The sequence below is a fragment of the Typopeltis vanoorti genome, chromosome 7 (genome assembly GCF_054136105.1).
Source record: "Typopeltis vanoorti isolate ZY-2024b chromosome 7, IOZ_Tvanoo_1.0, whole genome shotgun sequence".
Classification (NCBI taxonomy): Eukaryota; Metazoa; Arthropoda; class Arachnida; order Uropygi; family Thelyphonidae; genus Typopeltis; species Typopeltis vanoorti.
In genome coordinates this window covers 30549085-30572590 of record NC_143555.1, presented here as the reverse complement: position 1 = coordinate 30572590, position 23506 = coordinate 30549085, and the positions used below count along the sequence as shown (strand labels likewise).

At 35.7% G+C, this 23506-nt stretch overlaps 1 protein-coding gene across 1 annotated transcript in view; it reads left to right on the top strand.

Moving 5' to 3' along the window:
* The window catches only part of LOC150104550 (uncharacterized), a 70431-nt gene extending 51437 nt beyond the window's left edge, over positions 1 to 18994 (top strand). Inside the window, exons 2-4 of the mRNA XM_090395577.1 lie at positions 10260 to 10919; positions 15208 to 15392; positions 17933 to 18994. Of these exons, the coding sequence (XP_090251703.1) occupies positions 10260 to 10919; positions 15208 to 15392; positions 17933 to 18994 (1907 nt within the window). The remainder of the gene's footprint in view (positions 1 to 10259; positions 10920 to 15207; positions 15393 to 17932) is intronic.
* Positions 18995 to 23506: the final 4512 nt, after the last annotated feature.

Below are 23506 nucleotides of genomic sequence, written 5' to 3'. Positions count from 1 at the left end.
AATACCAAAGCATCTGAATGGCTCTCCTTGCTATTTGGTGATCGTTTTCACTGCAGAAAGTGACATCAGATGGTAAATGGCCTACTTGAATTAGAACGCATAAAGTTCATTTTAACTAGAAAAACACGATTCTTGCGGTTTTTGATATGGGGTTCTCACAGCCTTTGCTTACAACTTGTGCTTCCTCAGGGGGAGAGAAGGAACTAGAAAGTCCGTGACGTTTCAAGAGGACTAGTTCCGTGTGACAATTTCTGAAGTTTTAATGTTATAACCAAACACGTTTTGTTTAGTTGTAGCAAACAGCTGTTGCAAACTTTTAAAATGTTTATCTAAACAAAGCATCATTTAATGGACAAGTAAATGCATATACTAGAATGAACTCTGTTTTAAGGGAGAAAACAACTCTCTGAGATGTTGAGCTTTGTTTAATGTTGATCGTAACTAACCAGCATGCTTATAGATTAAAGGAAAAAAAAATCCTAGAATTCGCAGAGTTGAAACAACTGGGACAGAGGCTCTTTGAGTCAATACTGAAAAGACTTTTTTTTCCCCCGCTATTCTGGTTAAGGATTTAGTTTCTTTTTTGAGTTAGAACTTTCACTATCCTTGCTCGATTCGAACCTGTAGTGACAACGCCGTTTTTATTTTTCGGAAAGACCTCTGCTTGAATCTTGTCTAAGACACCAGATACATCTATTAGACTTTTCTGAGTTAAAAACCGATCTCAGAAGGAGATGGCAGTATCTTTCCTCTCTGGAAACTCGAGAAACCGACCGATACCACGTCTAACATATCAGACTATTGGGATAGGATTAGCCATTCATTCATTACCAACACTATTTATAACAAGCGAAATTTCTTAGCTGTAAAAACCCATTGGATCTAATAGGTAAAAAAAAGGGATACAACCTAGATATTGTAAACTTCTATACTCTACATACTTTAAACAACACCCAAAAAATCTGATTCTCTCACGCAGTAGACTTCAGATCTTAAAATCGGAAGCACAAACGGGCAAAACCTAAAGAAATAAGAAAGCCAGTTTTATAAAAACAAGTTTAAATCTCCCCTTCAACGTGATTGTTTCTCTACAACAGGATTATGGTTTTGTTGTGGGACTTAATTCATCACTGATTTTTCACTCAGACTGTTACTGTCGGGTCACGAATAGGCAAGCCCGTTGGCCTAAATCTGCATCACAAGAGGAATAACAACAAACAGAAAGAGTTCCTTTAAAGTTAACAATAGGGATCGTTCCTGTAAGAAACTGCTCTTGGTCTTATTTCGAACCCGGAGTAAGGTGTTACGTCACCCAAGTGAAAGTGTAGTATGGCACGACTTTGGACAGCAAATGCCATGTACCACTTACCTACTTCAGAGAGTGATGAAGGACCACATTCCCCGTCTACTAGAAAACCCAATTAACCGCAGGGTTATCACAAACGCGGAATGTTGCTCAGATGAATAAAAGCTGAAACTATTGTTAACATTTATGTGAAGGTTCAATATGGGTAACACTTTCTTTTGTGCAGTATCCTGCTGTACTATCCTCAGTGCTCTATTTTTGGGGAAATCCATGAGGAAATAAAATACAGCATTAGCGCATAAAAACGAAAAAATCATCAAGAAAAATGCGTGTATGTAAGGAACCTGAGATGTCTGTTGTACGTAACCATAAAACAATTTAATACAAATAAAAATATCTAAAAAAAAAGACAACCTATCTGATCCAAACTCTTCTCATAACTGCGAAGTCTTGGCATATCTAAACTCACGCTATTTGAGATTGATATATGCATATTTTCAGAGACCTTTAACAGGATGAATATCGAAAAGAAAGTTTGTTTAAAAAGTTTCAGATCGCTTCTTTTTTTCTTCGCTATCATTCTACACGCCCAAGCTATTACGGTCTACACTGTACTATTACAATGTTCATCACTGCCTGAATATTTAGAAGTGAGGAAACGTGCACAAATCATCAGAAGGTAATAGGAACATACGTCTAGTTGTAACAGAGTGTCTGGATGTGCGTCATTTGGTTCTGTATATCAGAACAACTGAAGAGAAATTTTGTGCAATAACAAAAAAAAAGTGCGGCATTCAAACTTTTCTGAATATGGAAAGTATTTTGTCCGTAAAGAACGAAATAAATAACCGCGCGTGCACACACGGATTGCTGTTCGCTTTTATTTATTGAAACTAAAGTAAAAAAAAAAAAAATCTGTTTGGAACAGAATTTGTTTCTGTTTGCGAATAACTGTTTTTGTAACCGAGTCGAAGTCGTATCTCCAGTCATTTTATTTTCGCATGTGTGGAGTTTCATTATACAAATAGCAATCAGAAAATCCTTTATACGCAAGCCTCTTTCCCCTATCATCCAGATATGTGCTTAAGCCAAGTAGGCTGCCCATTTCTACGTGAATCCACTATAAAAGAGCCCTCGGAGACTCCAGATATTGACATTTGTGCTTCGAATGGTACTCACGCCTTGCGATATATACTACACCCTCTCTCTATTACCGAAAGGGGTCGCCATCATAAAACGACACTCAAAGAGGGTAAGCACATAAAAACACAAAAATTCTTAAGCAATACAAAGCTCACTGTTGTATCACAGAATGAATATTCTAAGAAAAGAAGACAGTGCTGACTCGTCTGGAAGTTACAAAATGTAACCATAAAAGTTGTTCTTGTTCTGCATCCTTTAAAATCTAAACCGTTTGATCATGCGTAGTAGTGTATAAAAAGATCGAACTACATCATAAATAAAGTTTTAATTTGAAAATTTATTAATTTAAAATAGCATGGCAGTACATCCGAACAACACACGGGTGTCGTGTCCTTTTGAATTTTTTTCGTATTTTCTGACATTTTTGAGCATCCCCCACTTAAGTATGGATCTTAATAATCACACTTTTAAATTATAGCAAAGAAGATGACATGAAATGTGCTTTTCAGAATCGTATTCTTGTGTGTAGGTGAGGACGCTATTCGTGATCAAAACTGAATAGAGCTGTTGCTGACAAAAGTACTGAATATGTAAATTTATTTTGTAAAATCTTTCCTTAAAACGGTTCAATTTTGGAAGGGAGAAACTCGACAAATTAGCAGTGATCTTATATACCAAATTCCATTAAGTTTTATTGTCAGAAGAGAATTGTTATTTTGGAGAGATCTAATAATAAAAATGGTCCACTTATAGCGAAAAAGTAATATATATAGTCTTAGATTGTTTCGCTAAATGAAAATTAAATTGTAAGTAGGAAAAAAAAAAGTAATTTATCTGAAGCAGTCTTGAATCTAGGACCAGTTTAGTAACGAAAAAGTAGAATCGTAAGCATTTTACCAAATGAGTCTTAGGTCTGCAAGACTTACGTCAATACCCAATTCACAACGAAACTGCTCAAAGTTAAATTTTCGATTGTCGATATTCCCGTTGTTTTAGGAAGAACTTCGATGAGGTCTGCGACAAAACTGCATTGTTCAAAGAACTATCAACTAGGTGGTACCTTGTAAAACAAAATAATAATAAAATAAAATAAAGGATCATGGCTGCCTGAGTTATGGCATGTATTATTAATTTCCACTTTTAGTAGTCGGGACATATAATTTTGCTTTACCTAATTTTAGCAATACAAATCGTTCGATTTAAAACAAATTTTAACAGAGATTATAAATGCCAAATTCTATTCAATTTCATAACCAATGATATTAAATTAATGGTATTCCGTAGTAACACAGCCATTTTTGCAAACAAAATGATATCCGTATTAGCCGAAGTTTCTCTATTATTTAGAATTGTTTTGCCAGTAAAAATAAGAAGCGAATTGAAATAAAAAAAAATTGGCTCACGTGTAAATTTTGTGCATTAGAAGAGTTCGTCAGAACAAATTTAATGTTTTATTTATTAGGAATGGATATTACAATGTTAAAATCAAATGATGTTCGACTGTATAATGCATGCTGTACAAATTCCAACTTTACAAAATTCAACCACACTCGCTGAATGTCATTTAGCATCAACTCGAATTCTACTCTTTTCAGGCACTCAGATCTAAGAGGGTAAAGTGAATAATTAAATCGCCACCATGATGAAAGGTTACGCTTCCATTGTTAAAACTCATGAAATAAATAGCTTTAAAATAGGACTTACAAAATGGATCGATTAAGTCGCTATACATCTATGCTGAATTCCGCAGGATTACTTTTCTCGCGTGCAATAAAAACAATACACACATTTTTTTAAAAAAAACAAGAACATTTGTATTTAAGAACTAGAATTAAAACATCAAAACAACAAGTGATCGATAGTTTCTAATGGCGAACAACTTCCAGCTAGAATCACTTAGGCGAATGAGGAACTACTCATCTATTATAATTGCAATTGTGATCCTCTCCGGCACGCTGTGCTCAGAAAGAAATGCTCAACGCATACTAGTGATCAAGTCCTTGAATATTGCAATCTAAACTGAGTCCAAACGAAAATGCTTCTTTGGCATGCCAGCCATCGTTGCATGACAACGCACAATACAAAAGGAGCATGTCAAGCGGCTTCCGATTTGATGGAACTGGAGAAGAGGGAAACCAAGCGATCCTGCCTTCTCATCATGACAGAGGTTACAGCGACTTTTGCGAAACTTCCAAAAGAACTCTTTAGAAATGAAATTTTCAGCACAAACGAACATCTTAAGCACCGAAGAAGGGCGCTCGTTATCAACAGATCCTTTGCGCATCTAAAACCACTCTGAATATTGAATATTTCGGTTATCAGCACATGAAACAAGGTTATTCCAGATGCCGCTGATCGTTTGGAAGACATGTTCCACACAATCAACGAAATTTTTATTTCAGCGGAACTCGGAGTTTTATTTATCCTCATAATAAAATCCAAGCAATTCAATTACACATGGCATTGTTTAATTCAATCTGATTCTTACTGCAATACACCTATTTTTATGGCATTTTCGTTTGGGAGATAAGGACGTTAACTTCCAAATGAAAGTTATCCCGAACACACTCGAAGCCCAGTGGGACAGCAACGTTTTGGCATTGGAGCAGTTGCCAAGGGCGCCACTGGCAGGATATTAAAAGCGCTAAAAAGCTAATACGCTGCTGACGAAGTCCATGCTAGATTTCTCGAGAAATTCAGTGAAGGAAACGTGATCTAGTTTTATAATCATCTTTCCTGAACAGAATACGTGTCTTGGGTTGCAGAACATGTGTTGTCTATAGTTCGTGTTAAAGTAAAAATTCCTGTGAAGAGAAACCGACATGTTGAAATTAAAAGTCGTTACATTTATCTAGGATCCAAATCAGTTACTTGGACTTTTCCAGGGAGGGAATTAGAATCAAAGTAACTGGCTTGAATTCTAGATGAAGATTCATCCATAAAAATAAAAAAAAATAAAAAAATCAGCTAACGCCTTTTATTCTCTTATAGGGAATAGACGAGGCCTTTATACCCTATCTACCTTTTGGAGACTGAGTGGGCAGTTCAATCTCCACCGGTAGCCAATCAGAGATAGCTGGCCCATGTCTATCACTAATTGTAGCAGCCACCGATGAATAGGCTGTCAAACAAGTGCTGCCATCTCTTGGTACCTAACCCTAACAAGATATGTTACTGTCTAAAATAATGTGGGTACTACGGTCGATTTTCTTGAGTTTACGGGATAAAAAAACCCGGGTTTCCCGGAGGAAAAACCCGTTTGCCCGTGCCAGAGATCGACTAACTCGGGAATCGGTTGAAGAAAGGCTTAGAAAAAGTTCCTCCAGTCGACGACTAGACTTGAACTTAAGTCTGACTTCGAGCGACCAAGCGTAGAGGATTCATCCATATTAGATGAATTTTGTAAATAGTAGCAAAATAAAAGAAAATCACAGCTTGAAGGAAAATAAATAGGCATTTTTCATTTAAAAAGAAATATTTCACACATGGTGTTCCCTAATTAACATTCCGCTGAATCAAAAAAAAAAAAAAAACTGTTTCTGGTTTTGTAAAGTAGCACAAAAAAGTAACCTAACAAAAAAAACTTGGCTTCCTATGAAAAATAACTTCAGAATAAATACTCTCAAGAGGTACTTGAAGAAGGTCACTGCGATATGGACACATTTTCACAAAAATGCTTGAATTTCAGATTGTTTTGTGACTATATAAAGGTATATTTGAATATGAAACTGCTATTCTATGAACATTAACCTCTTTCGTTTTTAATTCACTGCTTGCCTGTGCAGATAAAAAAGAGCTATAAAATATGCATTTCTGTGCCTTCTGTGTGATATCAGTCTATTTCTGAATGAAAAATTTTATTCGTATTTCCACCTATTTTTGCCGCAAAATAAATTTATTCGACCAAGTCAGTGACCTACAGTATTGCTTGCACGTAAGCAGTTATGTGTGAGATAGCTTCCTGTTTGTTTTTGGATTGGCCAACCTTATTATGATTGTATCGGAAGGGCCCACGAAAGTCTTTTCAGAGACCAAACTTGAACACGAGTTCATTTCCAAGAGACGGGATGATAAAATCCTCATCACGAAGGTGATCCAACTGTACATCTCTTCGCTTCTTGGATACGTTAATATTCCCAAAATTCAGTGTGTGGGTGGGGGGGGGGGGGTCTGTTATTCACGTTTAATAGAAATTAACGCCATGAATGACACTCTTCTGTATCTGTGGATATCTTAAAAGTTTTGACGTGAACAGTTTGCTAGTCATTGCTGAAATTTTCTGAAGCAACAGCTTCGACTTTTCTTTCCATTGGTTTCTGCATTACGGTACGAAGCATGTTATTTATTCATCCATAAGCCTTGAATCTTTTTCTTCCTACTGTTAATCTGTATAGCCGATATTAATTAAAATATTCTTCCGAATACATTTTTCTACGCAAACGAAAGTTGGAGCACAGTAGAAGTTCCATCACGCACAGGAAGACATCGTTAGCAACGGGCGCACGCTCATCTCAGATGCCTCAACGTTCAAGCAGTATGGTGTGCAGAAAAACGCCATAAAATTGTGGGGATTCGCATGTCATCGACGATACGACTTTCCAACTTTCTGATAATATTTTCTATAACACCAGCCCCAAGAAATGTATTCCTCCTGACTCTGTGAATAATCGATTGAATCGTGTTAAGTTTAAGCTACAGCCTAATATATTTTTGCGTATAACTAAAAAAACATTAAGAAATAATTTCCATTTTATTCAAAGAATTTTGTCAAACAAAAATTTGACAATTTTGTTTTGATTTTGATTTTGAATAATTTTGATTTTTGATTTTGAATAATTAATTAATATATTAATTAATAAATTAATATATGTATAATATATTATGCCAATTATTAAAATACCTTCTAGAGCCAAAAACTCGATATCTTATTTCCAATAAAATCCACAACACGCTTGTATTTGTACTACATATTTTTCTAAATTAATTACAAATACCTTCTTTTAAAAATCTTGTAATAAACACCATACGTCCTTTTCATTTCAAATCAATATTATATAAGTTTTCCTGACTCAGTTATTATTGTTCTGTTACATTTTTAGTTAGAAAATTTACTAATGATTCATCTTCGATTGAAAATACATTTATGTGTGTGTGTGTGTTTCCAGATGCAAACCGGTTAGAAAACACGCAAAAATTTAAAAACGTGTTGCTGCCTAGACAGTGACTGGATCTTACGAAATAAGAGGGCGACTACCTATAGAGTAAACACTGAACATATTCAGAGAGGGGAAATGGGAATGAATAGGATTCCACACTTCACCCCTGCCCACTATATCCACCTCCTCCGTTTACCAAGTATAAAAATAACCCTGATTGGTAAAATGAGTCATCTTTAGACAAGTAATCCCGTCTGTCAACACGAAGATAAGTTCAGTCTATAGCTGAAAATCCCGCCTCGTCAGTAACCAAATAACAGCATGATATATCGGGCATGTACTTATAGTAAAAGGTGGGGGAAGGGGGGATAACAGAACGTAGAAAAGAAGAAGCGAGAGAGAGAGAGAGACGCGTGCTACCAGCTGGGAGTCATATTAAATAGGACCGATTCTTGCACTGGGAACATGGAAGTACAGCAGCACATGATCTCTTAATCTTTTACAAACACGTCCACCTTACAGTTAATCTAATTCCCTTTCTGATGCTGAAACATAATGAAAATATGGGGAATAAATGTGTTTATCCTCTTATTTGAAGAATACAGCTTTTCGCACATTTATGCAAGGAGGTAGTGTTCATCGCGTAAATTATCAGTTGGTGTAGAAAGAGATCGAAAAAAGAAAATTTAAGAAATCATTTTCTCTTTTCTTCAATATCAGTACTTTGATAATGAAGAAAATCAGAAAATTTATTCATTCGAAATAATATATATATTCACAAATATTTTCGATTCCATTATGTAAGAATATGTTCTTACCGAACATAATAATATATAATACCGTTTCTCACGTGAGTTCATCTTATCATTGTTAAAAAATAAGTAGCACCAGTGAGTGCATCCTGCACTCCTCTTTAGACGGATGAAGCACTCTTCCTTCTCGATGAGATGGCCATCTTAGAAGAAATCACAGCACCTCAGTGAGGTATATTACTGCTTTCTCCCAGGGTAAAATATAACGAATTCGCAATTATATTAGTGGCAAAATCTATCAGGGTTCAGTTTGAAAATATACAGTCCTCGATGAATAATACAACACACTCTCCACTGGAGTAGATAACATGCCTCCCCAAAGAGTTCTAATATACAGTACCATCTTTTTGAAGCCTGTCTTATGTGGATTTCTCTCTCTCTCAAATACACAAACATGCGTCATTTCAAAAGCACACTGCGCATGCATGGTCAGTAGGGTGATGCAATAGTTTCTATCTTCATCATTTGCCTGATTGGGTAAAAACGTTCTGTACTTGTCGGTGATGTTTATGGTCCGCGAACTAAGGTTCCAAATTTTCCAGAAAAAAAAAAATCTCAATATGGCCAAAAACCAGCGGTCGTACATCATATTGAAACCTTTCCGGGGAAAAAGGAAGAGGAAAAACCCGAGGTTAACAATGGTTTGTTTGTGGCAATGTGCAGTGGATCGCAGCACAATGTAATTGGGAGCGAAGAATGGACGAGCATTCAAGACAATCCCAAAACTGGAAAACGTGAGATAGCTGCGGACGAGTGTTGTTTGGAATTACGGCTCTAAGACTAGTGTATTCTGTCTGTAAACTGCGTGTGTTCTTCTGAGAGGTTTACTTGTTTTGTAGAATGAAGGTTTCCGGAAGGAAATCTACGGGTATCATATTGATGGTTATCGTCAGCCTGCTGAAAGAATATCAATGCAAAACATGTAATGAAATCGCAAATGAAGTAAGTATTTCAGATGAATATACTTTTAGATTCGGACTGAAATTTTGAAGAAGAGAAACTTGTTCATAAGTTGATCCCACACACCAACTGAAAGAAGACGGCAAGCCGCTCGCAAGAGGATTGCAGAAACACTGCTACATCATTATGAGACTGAAAGCAAGCAGTTTTTGAACAGGGCTACTCTCTAGACAAAACATGGATAAGAAATTTTGAAGTAGAACTGAAAAAAATCTCGCAATGGATGCATCCAACTCCCAATCTAAAAAGATGTGGGGGATCAGCAATTGAAGATTAAGTTAAAAATTACAATGATGGCATACTACGAGATGGAAGTAGTCAGCGACAGAATACTTGAGTCAAATGTAACAGCTGCATACTATTGGAAGTTGCTTCAAGTATTTTATATCCCAAAGCATACAGCAAAGGATGTCGCATGTTTGCGGCCGCAGTCCTCATTTTGCATGACAACTATCACATACGAACGTTTTACTCGACTTATCAAAACATGAACAAAACAAATCCAGTCGTTGAACAAAATAATAAGGCAAAATGGATGTGCATTAAAAAACAAACGTTAAAGACAATCCAAGATATGCAGACCATCTATTGGCTCGACTTTTCAGTTTCTGGTTCGAAAGTTCCAAATCTATAGCACTGGAACAACTGGATATGTCTAATACGGAAGAAATACCATCGATCTTTTTTTTTTTTTGTTTTGTTTTTTATGCCGAGCATATTAGCTCAGGCTGAGACATTTAAGCAGGCGAAAGCGTGCTCATCTCTGTTTGGATAATGCTTAATCTCTTGAATCTCTGATTTATTACATCAGTGATTTTATTTATTTTGTTTGTTTATTTTTTGCTTAACGCATCCATATTAAAGATCGTCTATTTCTTTCAGGAGATGTCGCCCTTCTGGAGATGACAGTAGTTCCTCAGACGCAGTTCGCTCCTCTCGCCGAAGCATTGTGTAAAGTCGTCTGTGAATTGAACGCTGATGGTGTTCCTGCCACAAATGATGCTATTGGCTCTCGTTTGGAGGTAAATTTTCCCGAAATGGTAAGGCCAAGCAATGACATTCTGTATCGGACTTTGGGCAGCCTCATCAGAGAAAGGAAACTTTACCACACTGGCCAAGGATACTTTATCGTTAACCCTGACACATACCGCATGACCGCCACCTCGCCGCCATCGGAACGACAGATGCTAATGACAAACGAGGAGGCAATAGTCCGTCTCCATGGCAACGACATTCACCAAACGTCATTCTCGAAAGATGGCCAGAGCTATCGGTCTCTGGGCATCCAGACAGACGAGAGCGACATCCTTAGTGCATGGAAGGGCGTGGAAAATATTCTAGTTGGAAGCCACGTGCGTCAGCCCTTGGAAGTGAAGATGGAGAGAAGCTACTCCCTGCGTCTACTCCGGGGGAAAGGACAGCACGACGGGAAGGATAAGCTGAATCGGTGTAATTCACTTCGTGAAACAGCTACTGCAAGTAATGGAACAGTCATAATGGCAGACACAGAAAAGGAAGGAGAAAATCAAGAACCTCAGAAAAGTATGTTTACTCTGAAGTACCTTAACGGGGGAAAAAAAAAGGGCGCTTTGAAAAGCTCTCCTTTAACAATGAACCGTAATTAGGCGAGGAGATATTAGTCATGCTTCCTCCCTTCCAAGAGATACTTTAATATTTTCAATATCACTTGATAAAATTATAATCGCATAGCCTCCGTATAAAAGTTGAATGTGTCTTCAGAAGAAAATTTTAAAATTGAATTCAATTTTTAACGATCTATGCTTTATTTCTGATAACTTAAGTCCTATACCTTTAATTATCAAGATTGTTCAAATTACTTGGCGTTTGAAGAGAAAAAAATCAATTTTTAGTTTATATTTCCTTTAAAATGCTTTAAAGATATGAATAATATTTTAGAGTGAAATCAAGTAATTATGTAATTGCAGTGTAACACAGATGTTAAGCATAAAAAACTTATTATTTAATACTGATCATATACAAATATTTTAACATTCTTATTTCAACTACAGCTAGCTAGTAATCATATTATGCGTTTACAACAAACACGCATGCGTGGTAAGGATTAAGAACAATAAGTCCACTCAGTCTCTGTCACGCGAACGTGCAACCTTAGCTAGAGTGTTTACAACGTTTTTATGTTCCTTTCAATTTGCATTTAGTAGTATTTTTTATACTTTCCTCAACGCCTTGAAAAGCTAGACAGTTTGCTAGCGAAACGGGTAGGCAAAGAATGTTAAAATATTTGTATATGGTCAATATTAAACAATAAGTTTTTTATGCTTAACTTTCAAACGACCAAATATGTTTAATTTGTAACACAGATGTGTTACATTATTTCTTTCAAGTGTTACACCTTATGTCTGTGTTAAATTTCAAAGGAAATAAAGTAGAGATATGTACAAACATATGTTGGCACACATGTAACATGCAGATAGTAGCAAAGAAATATGGGAAAAAATGTCCTGAAGTTATTGGACCAAACAGATCGAAAGAAGATGGGAAAAGATCAGGAATCAGTGTTACAACAGACGGTCGTATCTAGATGTCAAAACACGTGCACACACGCCCGCACACTACAAACTTTTGCTTCTATTTCTTCGTGAATTAACACAGGTCAACATCGGCAGACTCGCACTGTGACATACATGAAAAATGTAACTCAAAACAGCGTACTCATCTCGGTGCCATTTAACTCCAGAAAAAAAAATTATACTGTATTAGTGGGGGAAGGGGGGTCAGAGTGTAGACGAAACTTGACCCTCTTTTGTTTTCTTTACCTCAACGGTTTACCGACCTGAAAGGCGTCGTGTGAAATTCTGCGTCACTGCATTTTAGTTGAGAAATTCGAAATGTAATTATAAGTAGGACAACGCTTTTTGCATGCTTGAAAACATAATCTCCCCCTGTTAGTCATTACATTAAATTTTTTCAGTAACAGATTTTGAATGTTCAAAACACCAGAGATTTGATTCCCAACTATAACACCAGTGAGTCCGGATCTTTTCCTGTATTTCCTTCTACCTTTTTTTCCACCACCCGTATATTACATAAGTACTCACATGCTGTCAGTATTATTATTATCAAAATAAAGAATGCTCAGAATTTACACTAGCATTCCTAATTCTTTCAATTTTAGATATAAATTTGCAAAATCAAACTGAAACATGCAAATCCATTTACAATCTTCTGCTCACGTTTTTTAATACCGAATTCGGATAATTCTTGTGGATTAATATCTCAAAATTAATCTTTTACGAATTAATTACTGTACTTTGGCTAGAGAAAGTTGACACTAACTTTGAGCAAAGTTTGGTTATACATATAGTATCATCACAGATACTGTACAGGCGGGTTGAAATCAGTGATGTGTATTTATGACCACCCTTCATTCAGAGATTCCATATCTTGTGTTGGTTAGAATTACAGTCGAAGCAGCTATGCTGAGTCCAGTGTGTGTCACATCTATTAATGGCATGTGTTCTTCAGGACGGTTTACATGCAATGTAGGATGAAAAATCTCGCTTTTCAGAAGGAAAAACTGCCACATGAGACCGGTTCTCATGTGGCACTTTTTAACCGCTAGTGCTCATCTGCAGTTAAAAAGCGTTCTTGTGTCCTAGACGGGATGCGAACCCAGGCCCTTACAACCAAATGGCAAAGGACCCAAAATCCTTCACTGTTCTGTTGTATTAGAAATACTTGGGTGAACGCAACTTAAATTAGATAAAGCGCTAGAACACTGTATGACAAGTTAATCAGCTCGCAGTGGTGTTCAGAAAAGTCGAAGGGATCATCCATAGTGAAGAAAATATCATGAAAATACTTGAGCAAACTAATATGAAGCTGGAAATTGCTTACTTTAATTTGGAAAACCAAAACAGTTTCTGTTTTCTAAGTTTGTTACGTGTGACAAACTATTTCCAGCTTCATTTCAAACAGGATAATGAGATCTTATACAATGTACGTTCATTCCATTAAATGTTTTTTTTTTAAATTTTTTGTGGGTGATGAGATGTTGAATTCTTCCCTTGAACTCCTGTTAATTTGTGAAGCTTTGAGATGCACAAACCTACGACTGCAAAGAACATTTATAGCATTCTCTCCGCAAGTGCTGATATCAATACCATTTTCCGGGGGGGGGGGAGAATGGTATTGATATAAACTCCTCACTTTGCATGTTCCCAAGTCTAAGCACCAATGAAAATTTGCTTTAAAAAATTGAGTAGAGGCCAAGTGTCTACTCTATCAGTATCATGGACAACTCACCGATTCTTTTGTTTATATTTCGCTCCCTCAAAAGCTGCGAACATCAATCATAACACAGTTACATTTCAACTTCGGTTCTGCCACATTAACTACACATCGTCTTTATCCGTGCTATTTCTATCTTCTGGAATACTCTATATACAGTACATCAGTGTTTCTAACCAACTGTAACCGGAAAACATTAAAAAAAAATACTCCTATCGCTAGTGTGTCCGCGATATTACATACCACAGGTCAAAGTTACGTGTATTAAAATGCTATAAACAATATTTTTGCAAGCAATTGAGGATGATAAAAGTTACGTTTGCAATGAGCAACCACGACTTTCCATACTTTTGTAATTTTGCTCTTCATAGGGCGAAGAAGTCCTGCAAGAATGAACATTTGATGAATAGAAACGTCATTCAACACTCAGCCATTCTCACTGGACACAGTTCGTGTGTGTGTGTGTGTGTGTGTGTGTGTGTGTGTGTGTGTTCTTTCAGCTTTTATACTAATATATACTGAAAATCCAATCCAAATCAAACTCCTTTTTGGTGTTAGCTTATTAAAACTAATATAAAAACAGTGTTCGATTTTGATTCCATTAAACTAAATACAAAGTTTAAGCTTTCAGCAATTGCGTTTAAAAGGGATTTGTGTCATTGCACAAATGCAGAAGAGATGTACCATGAAAGTACGTATCTTCTGCATTTTAACTTCTGGGAAAGTTTCCGCCTGTTCTGTACATCATCTTAAGAAAGTCCTTTATAATTCTTTCTTGCGTTCTAGACAGTCAGTTTCAAATAGAGATCCTTCAAACTGAAGAACAAGTGTTGTCGCTCTTGCAACTGCGCTATGGACTTTCACTGTTTCATATTTGTTTGATCAGGCTTCAGGTTGAAGTAGTTAATTCAAATATAAGTCGATATAGGAAAGCACAGTGTTGCAGTTGTTCACATCACAGAGCATGACATTTCAATGAAAGGTGATTTGTGGTTTTATGCAATGTTTCAACTATGATTATTTTTAGTGATGAGCCGTGAACGGTATAGTCCTCTCTGGTTTAAAGGTCAAATTAAGAAGTAAACTGCCTTTTATCAAAAAAAAATAAAAATAAAAAGAACCAGTGTAGTGCAAACGATTCTTGATTTGTTTATTTTTTTTTTTAAAAGACCGTTATGCTGGGAATTGGGGCAGCCAAAAAAAAAAAAAAAAATGAATTCGAGAAATGGCATTTTAGCTATGACAGAAATAGACTGCGGTGTAAGAGGACTATTTCGTAATGCTAGAAGTGTACAGTAAACGGCGTGAAATTAGAACTGAAAGAATTACAGTATTCAGAACAAATAATCGATGGCATAACTGAATAATTATTTGTTGAATTGTTGCAGAAGATTGTTCCGTGAGTAGCATGAAATGAGCAGTAAATTATGTATTGTCATGTGTTATAAATTGCATCGGAGTTAGTTTTAATATTAATTACTTCCAATTACTCATTATTTTACACAAAAAATTCAAAATTTCTTGGTGATTTGCATATGTTATTATTTATACATTTCAGGAGAAAGACTTTCCATGATCGGCAAGTTATTTCGCCGAGTTCATTTTCTCGCGGACAGATCAAGTTCCAAGCATGTAACGTTCTCAGCCCAGTTTCCTCCAGTAGAGTGGGCAGATCCTGCTTACATTCACTTCCATTCAGTAGGCACTCAGACAGTGGAAAAGGACAATGCAGCAAAGACAAAAGTAGGTTCCCCTTGAAATAATCGCTGAAATAATCTATTATTAAAGACATCAAATAAATTTCCATAATCTGTCAGTTATAGATTATGTAAAGAGTACATGTTAATCTTTTCTCATGATTTTGTCAATATAACGATTAAATGAAATACTACTGAAGATGTTCAAATAATGCGTATGATGTGGTTTTGATCATGTGAAAAGCGAAAGAATTAATGTTATTTAAGCTATAACTAGAAAGAAAAGATAGTAATATTTTCTTCCTAGATTAATCTTAAATCTTGGCATCAAAAACTTAACAGCAGATTAATGCATTTAAATTACTTTATAATAAAGTTTTCTACAATTTACGTATGACAAAATCTTCTAAGCATACCCAACTCTCAGACCCGTGAAACCATTAAGGAGAATATGCCGGAGGATATGCTGACTTCTGGTCAAATTCGTTGTCTTTAGCAGAGAATTATTAAGCCATTGTTTCTTATCCTTTCTCTTAAGAAAATGATTTATGTAGCCATGTTCCATGAATTTTTTGGTCAAGGTAGCAAAAAGAGTTAACTATAATACAGAAGTTTAACAAGACAGTAAGATGAAAAAATGAGTGAGAGAATCGGATAACAGTGTTAACTGCCTTACAAAGTGAATATAGTAGAATGTTCTAGTCCTGAAATGTTCCAGGTGTAGCACTTTGTAATAAAGTGAAAATAATCAAAATATTTAGTTATTTTCATTGTTTCTAAGATTAAAAACATTGTTTAAGGCAGAGAGAGAATTGTTGTTCATCTTGTTTATCCTGATTAAATTTGCAAATATAAATAACAAAAATAATAAATAAATCCTAATAAAATAGCCCTCGAATGTAGAAATCAGTCGAAGCATAACCCTCGCTCTCAAGTGCAGCAAGAAAGATTGTGGGAGAAGGAGGCTAACAAAGTCTCAACAAAATAAGAAACTGAAAAACAATCCCTAAATTTTCAACTCTCAAAACCCACGTGAAGGTAAAATTTAATTCTGGACAATTATTTTGTGTCAAACTTTCCTTGAACAACATGGTCGGTTCATCTTAAGTACCTTACTCTATGCGCTTAATAATTCTTTATTAAAAAGAGGCAAGTTTAAAAAGTTACTAACTTGATAGGTGTTAATATTTGTTCTGCTGTTTTCTTGTTTTTAATAAGGTTAATTTTATTTGCATATTTTGTACTACAAATTATACTATACTGGTATAATTGATTTAGTTTAATTTCTGTTCGCATTTACTACCAAATCGTTAAAACTGGTCCTCGTATTACAAAATCCTATTGCCACAGAGTAATTTGTTTTAAAACATTAATTCAGCTTAAAAGAAAAACACGATTAACATAAGTCTTACATTACTAATCATAATAATAATGATCATAATATGTATCAACTATTCCAGATCATAAAACACTCCCCGTGTTGAAAAGGCTGTAACAGCAAATAGCTACCATGTAGAATGCTAATATTCAGCATACGCAACTGGAACATCGCTGCACTTGACTATATTTTACGACGGAGAATATCTCACGTCAGCAGAATAGCTAATTGCGGCATGACATCACCACAGTTTTTAGGAAACGCAGCATTACAAATAAGAACCCGTTGATTTGGAACCGCTGAGCCAAGAAATGGAGCGTAGATGCTACGGTACTATCTTTACCTTTCTCCGTTTAAGTTGTGACCAAAGTCTTCAACGTGAAACAGCATTTGAAATGTGGAATGTGAATTCGTCATAAAGGTTAAAGAATAGGAAACTGTACCTGCCACTAATTGGATGTTAATGAGGAAACTTCCTGACTTCCTATTTCAGGGTAGCTCGTGTGTAACAACTTCAACACAGGAACCATTAAAAGTATTAACATTTCTGATACCCCTTCTAGCATAGAAGATGTATGAAGGAAGCTCATTTTATCTGTATGGGTATATTGATACTCAAAACTGTAACATAACGTAGACAAAAATCTACCCTCGTTATCCTGAAAGAGTTCCTCTAAATGATACACTTTTAGAGTATCTACAATCGCTGGATATCATTCCACTCAAAATGTTATGCACAAATTCAAAGTAAATATTTATCCTTTTACTTTTTATGTGACTCCCACCTACTTAAAGTTTGAAATTTATACATTAATACTGTTGTTGGCCGAATTAAAAAAATCCGTGAACCCTACTTTAGAGACCAAACATAATACTTTACAACCTACTTCAGCCTCCAGTAATCAGAAAACAGGCAAACGCGAACGGATATAATACGGCTATTATAATTACTTCAAAGATTATTCCGAATGCTGATATGGGACACATGATTCTAGATTCATCGACAAAATGATTCATTGAAAACTCTTCCTAAATTTCATGATCTTTTGCGTGTGTATGCAGAATTTCATTGCTATGCATTCACATTATAGCCGTTTCAACGAGAAAAGAAAATGTTATTTGAACACTATATTTTATGAAAGAGATGCTATTTTAAAATATTTATTAACAACGGTAACTAATTTATGATCAATTGTTTCTCATTTCAGCAAGCAAGACTTAAAAACCAGTCCCGTGTTAACAACCGAGTGCGGCATTCTCTCCAAATCCATTCGTCACCTTCGGAGTTTCCGCTTGAAAACAATCTCACCGTTTCGAACTCATCTCCAAATGTCCCGCTAAAATCTGATGTCATACGAAGGACACACTGCACAGACAATAACCCCAGTCATCGCAAGAGCATGCCATCTCCTCGCAAGTCTTCGCCTAAAATAATTTCTCCTACTAACCGTCCTCCTCATCCTCCTTGCCTGATCTCGAACCGAAGAAGGCATCATAGGAGTTCGAGTGAAAGCCCCACTCATAAGCCAAACAGAGAAAGCTTGAAACACGATGAAAAGCGCATCAATGGTGGTATTATTCCGTCTCCTTTAACACCACCTAGAAATCCTAGAGCCACCATTAATCCCTGTACTTCTTCAAAGTCTCCTTTTATAGGAAACGAAGTACTGCATGGCTCTCCTTCGTCCTTTCTTTACCATTCGAAGCTTCCTCCTGAAATCCAAAGTGTATGCAATGACAGAAAAAAGAACTGCGCTCCGAAGTCACCACCAGTTCAACATAACGGAGTACTGAAGAAAGGAAAAGTTGTTCGTCCCCTTACTCCCGAAAAAATATGCTTGCCAGATGCCAACAATCAAGATGTACATGAGAGAAAGGTGACCCCAACTAAGGATGTGACTGTCGACAATTCTGTCAATGTAGAAATATCTTTAAATTCAAAAGCAGTATCAAACCAGAATGAACATTGTGTTTCCTCCAGTAACTCTCATCCAGAAAGTTCTAAATTAACAGAACTCGGCACGTCATTGAATCAAAAAATAGTTAAAGAAACATCAGTGAGTAAAGATCTTGGATTTTCAAAGGTGACTGCAGTCACAAGCATCTCCACCAGTCTGTCTCATGGAGCTATCAAAGACATCCCCAAAAATATCGCAGACTTAGAAGCACGGAGTAAAAGTACAGGAAACAGTCCAATCCATGTGAACAAGGACATTACCGGATTATTTAATAGAGATGACCGCAGTCTGTATACTAAATTGCAAACATAAATTTATTGAATAATTAGGTTACAGCAAATAACAAAACTTCCTAATAATGAAATAGATTATTAATTACTATTGTACTTGCCAATTTGAAAGCTTTGATAAATATAACTTGAAAATCAAAATATCCATGATTTTCCCATTTCTTTTAACTGCAAAATCTGAAATTATACAAAAGCCTAATATTATATAAATGTTTGTCTTCGTTTGTTTTAATTCCAGAACAAAACTGATCATGAAAAAATACACGTTCCTTAGGAGGTTCAACCATTGTATCATATAATTGAAAAGCTAAGTACTTTTAAAATATATACATATTTTTTTACTCAAAGAAAATGAGGAAGGCAAGAGAATCTACTGATAGTGAACTTCAAGAGGCAGCAGCTTTTTTTTTTTCATATAACAAAACCGCTGTTCATAACAGTGGTGGCGAGTTTTACGAAGGAAACACATTATCAGACCAGATAACGCTGTTTCAGATCATCATATCTACTCTGAATTAGGCTAATAACGCTCTTTCAGCTAGCATAATGCCAGCAAAGGTTAGTCGATTGGTAGAGACTCTGCTACTAATGGCGCCGGAAAAAGTTAAGCAAGTTTGAGCGTGGTGAGTAGTTGGAAGGGGTTAATCGTTCGATGCTGTTGCCGCACTCTCCCTCGATGAGTCTTTGGACTCTCTGGAGGTGTCACATAATAATAATAATCCTTACAAATATTCCTCGAGTCGAAGTTACATTTGGGTCTTTCCAAACATTCAGAATTAAGTTTGACATGATAAGATACAATAAGGTGAACGGGGGGATTCTAGATGAAAAAAAAATTCATTTAATTCATATTTAAATGTTAATTAAATGCACCGCTATTGCAAAGTATATTATTAAGGAATGAGGCTAGAATGATTTGATCTTTCGTAAGGTAACTAAGTTTGTGAGAGTATACTGACTAAGTTTACTGCACCGTCACTCAAGAAAATTTGTCCGCAGTGTCCACTGGTGACAAATCAAGGTATAATAAACATATTTCTTTCTTTCTTTCTGTGGAGTCTAATCCTTTAGGACTGAAATCACAACAAACTAAATAGTGCTAGCTGTTAAAGACACTGATCTACTAGTGAGGTGGACTCTTTCAAGACAGTTATCGTGGCTCACAGTACTGCGAACGAACGGAATTAGTTTAAAGAACATAAAAATTCATGAAATTGTTGGAAATGATTGGAATAAGCGATAAAGATTTACTTTCAAATTTTTTAAATGTGAATTAAGATTGTCAGACCCTTCTAAACTCCTAGAAAGATTGTAAATTTAGTTTTTAAGATTTTTCTACTTTCGTTCCGAAATAATAGTGAAAGTAGAAAACACACGTAAAACCAGAAGAGGCCCAACTCCAAACATATCCTGTTCTGTCCAGTTCAGGAAAATGAGAAGTCATTCTCTGAAAAGTTCTCCTTACCTCGAGTAGGTCTTATAAAGCACGCACAGAAAGTATTAAAACCATCCCCAGAGATTCCAAAACTTGGTAAGTCCATTCCACATTGATGATATCATATACTTCTAAAGGATACAATTAGACTTAGCTGAAACATTATTTGCAGAAGGAATTTGCCAGGCAATCGCCTTCTCATTAGAATATTATCGGGCATCGCACTTTTCTATAGTCATTATTAATACCGTGTGTAGACCAATAGTTAGATAATCCAGAAAGGCTACTCAATAAACCAAACATAAGTTTTTCAAGCCACTTCAGACTTCCTATAAGAGGAGTAATGATTTCGCATTGAGTGACGAAAATCGTCTCTCCCCTAAAGACATTCCTAAACATCTATGCCAAGGTAGGATTCTAATCCAAAGCTTGTTAGTTGAAAAGCGGACACTGTCCCTTAGGCTAAGCAAGCCTAAGGGACAAGGTAAGTAGTATAACACAGGTGTACTCGTAATTTGGAAATATTCTGATTTTCTGGGTTTGATTTAAATAATGGTGTTTGCTATATTTTCTTATTATGACAGACGTATGAACGATCGCAAAACTGATGTTAAATGAACTAGATATCGAAATAAAAAAAAAAATAGGCCAATGACGAAACATCGAAATCGCCTCGCCTTCCTCATTCTAGTTTTGCAATAAGAAGACTACTGCTTGATATATTCGCATGTCTACACAGAGGTCATTGTTCCTTTATTATTATTATTATTCATTATTCTTGTTATTAATAGCGCTCTTTTATATTCTTCTTTGGCTTCTCATACAATTCTCGTTAATATTTTTACAAGCTTTTCTCTTTTATATTATACATTCATATTATTTTACAATGATTTTAATCATTTATTTCCAATATTATTTATTACTTTTGTCATTATTAGTTCCTAATTAACTAATGCATTCCAAAAATAATGATTCTCTAAGAATTCCTGAAGCTATCATCATTTCATTAGTTATTAGGAAAATTCAATCTCTCATTGTAATGTTTTGCGTGTTTATTTATCTTTCAGTTTAACCCTCTGTTGTTATTCCCTAGTTTTTAATTTTTTCCCACTATTGCACATATCCATGTGAAACTTCTGTCGCATCTGCATCTAAGCATTATTCTTCTTGGCTCAAGACTAAACAGACTTCACTCAGAAAAGTGTTTGACCAAGCTGGGCTCCCATCTTCGTTCTCTTTAATGTGAACAATCTGTGGCCTAAAACAATATTACAGCGTAAAGAAATTCCAAGGCAGCAACTTTAAAAACGAAACCATGCCACCCTCTGTCACAAAACGCTAAATACATTCGAGTCCTCTTTTATTACTAAGTTCACACACTGTTTTGATTGATTTTTCTTTTATCGGTGACTCCCGATTCAGCCAACGCTGCTGCTAATAGAGTGTACGGAACTAAAAGACGCGAGTTCACCCCTGAAACCTCCTGGAAACTAGTTTTTCTCTTTGCAAAACAGACAAAGCTCACAGAACACGTGCAATTTATACACATAAATACACTGGTCTTATAGTTCTTAATTGCTTCAACCGCAATTCAAAATAAGCCATACAACCAGGAAAAAGTGAGAGACAGAATCGCTCCACTGTTAACGGCAAGAAACTGTAACGTGATATTTTAAATTCAGATTTCTCTAGTTCGGCTAAGTCAATATTTTTTTTTTTGTTCCTTTTGTTCAATATGCAGTGCAGATTCCATATATTTTAAGCTTAGACTTCTAATACTCGTAGATGTATTTTTATAATGTGAAAATCAGAATTTTTTTCTGATCTCGAAAACCATAAAAAGTAGAAAGTAGTGTAAGCGAGGCATTTACGTACCCTCATTTTTTATTATTTTACACATTTACATATTTTTATATATTTTTTGATAAAAGGTCTCTCCGATTTCTTGGATAGTTCAGGAGAATCGGGGAGAGGGAACTCGAAAAGAAATTTTGCTCTTACACAATTTCGAAGTCGCAATTTTATCCTCAGTCATATCCCGAAACTTGTATCTACATTCGTGAAAAATTTCAAGCAAATAAACATTTTGATCTGTTCAATCAGTCGATTGGTATGCGTGCTTTATACATTACTTTCATTCATGAAAACTTGGAAATCTGTAGCGCATTCAGTGCGTAAGATAAGAGTCTAATAATCTAGTGGGCAAATCTGCATCTTTTTTAAGCCTCCAAGAAGCGGGTTTATGAGTTCTGTGTGAAAACAACTTATTAATCAGATAAGGATCATCGCTGCTCTCTTATCTTAACTTTTTTTTCAATATACCTGTTTCACACATCAACTTCGTATGTCTTGCTACCATAACTTACATGCCACACCACAATTTAACGTATGCCAAAAACCAAACAAAAGCACACTAGCATGCGAGAAACAATGTCTCCCCCCCCTCTCTCTCTCTTTCTCTCTCTCTCTCTCTCTCTCTCTCTCTCTGATCGCGAATTAGCAAAATGATGAAGAGCATATTTTGAATAAGGAATACATCTAGTTTTTCTCTCAGATATTGTACCATCGATCATCCAATGTTTCCTGGTCTCATTATTTAGTCAGTGATACTACTAAACCAATAAAATTAATCACTTAACTTCTTTTTTGCGGCTGTAGTGTGACAATGAAGGGACGTATAGTATGAATGTTTGATATCGTAAGTATACTTAGAATATGCCGCAAGTTCTGCTTCCCCACCATTGCAAGTTATTTAGTACTGACATAAACCTTCTGTTTCTAGTTTGAATAGAAAGTCATCATCATTAAATAACGCATTTTATGAAGCTGTCAATAATCCTTCGAATATTTCACCAGAAGGAATCAAACGATCTTAATTTGAAGGGGACTTTATTGGGCTTTTTTTGTTGTTTGCTTCTTTCAAGAAGAGAGACTCAAGAAAGGCTTCCATGAAGTAAAGAAGTGCTTTATATTTCAACCTCACCCAAGAAAGGTTGGAAACCTATAGCTTATTTAGTGCCATAGGTGGAGGAGGAGGATAAGAGAACTGTGGTCTAGAAAACTATACTTAAAAGCAATTTTTAAATGTGTGTGTGTGTG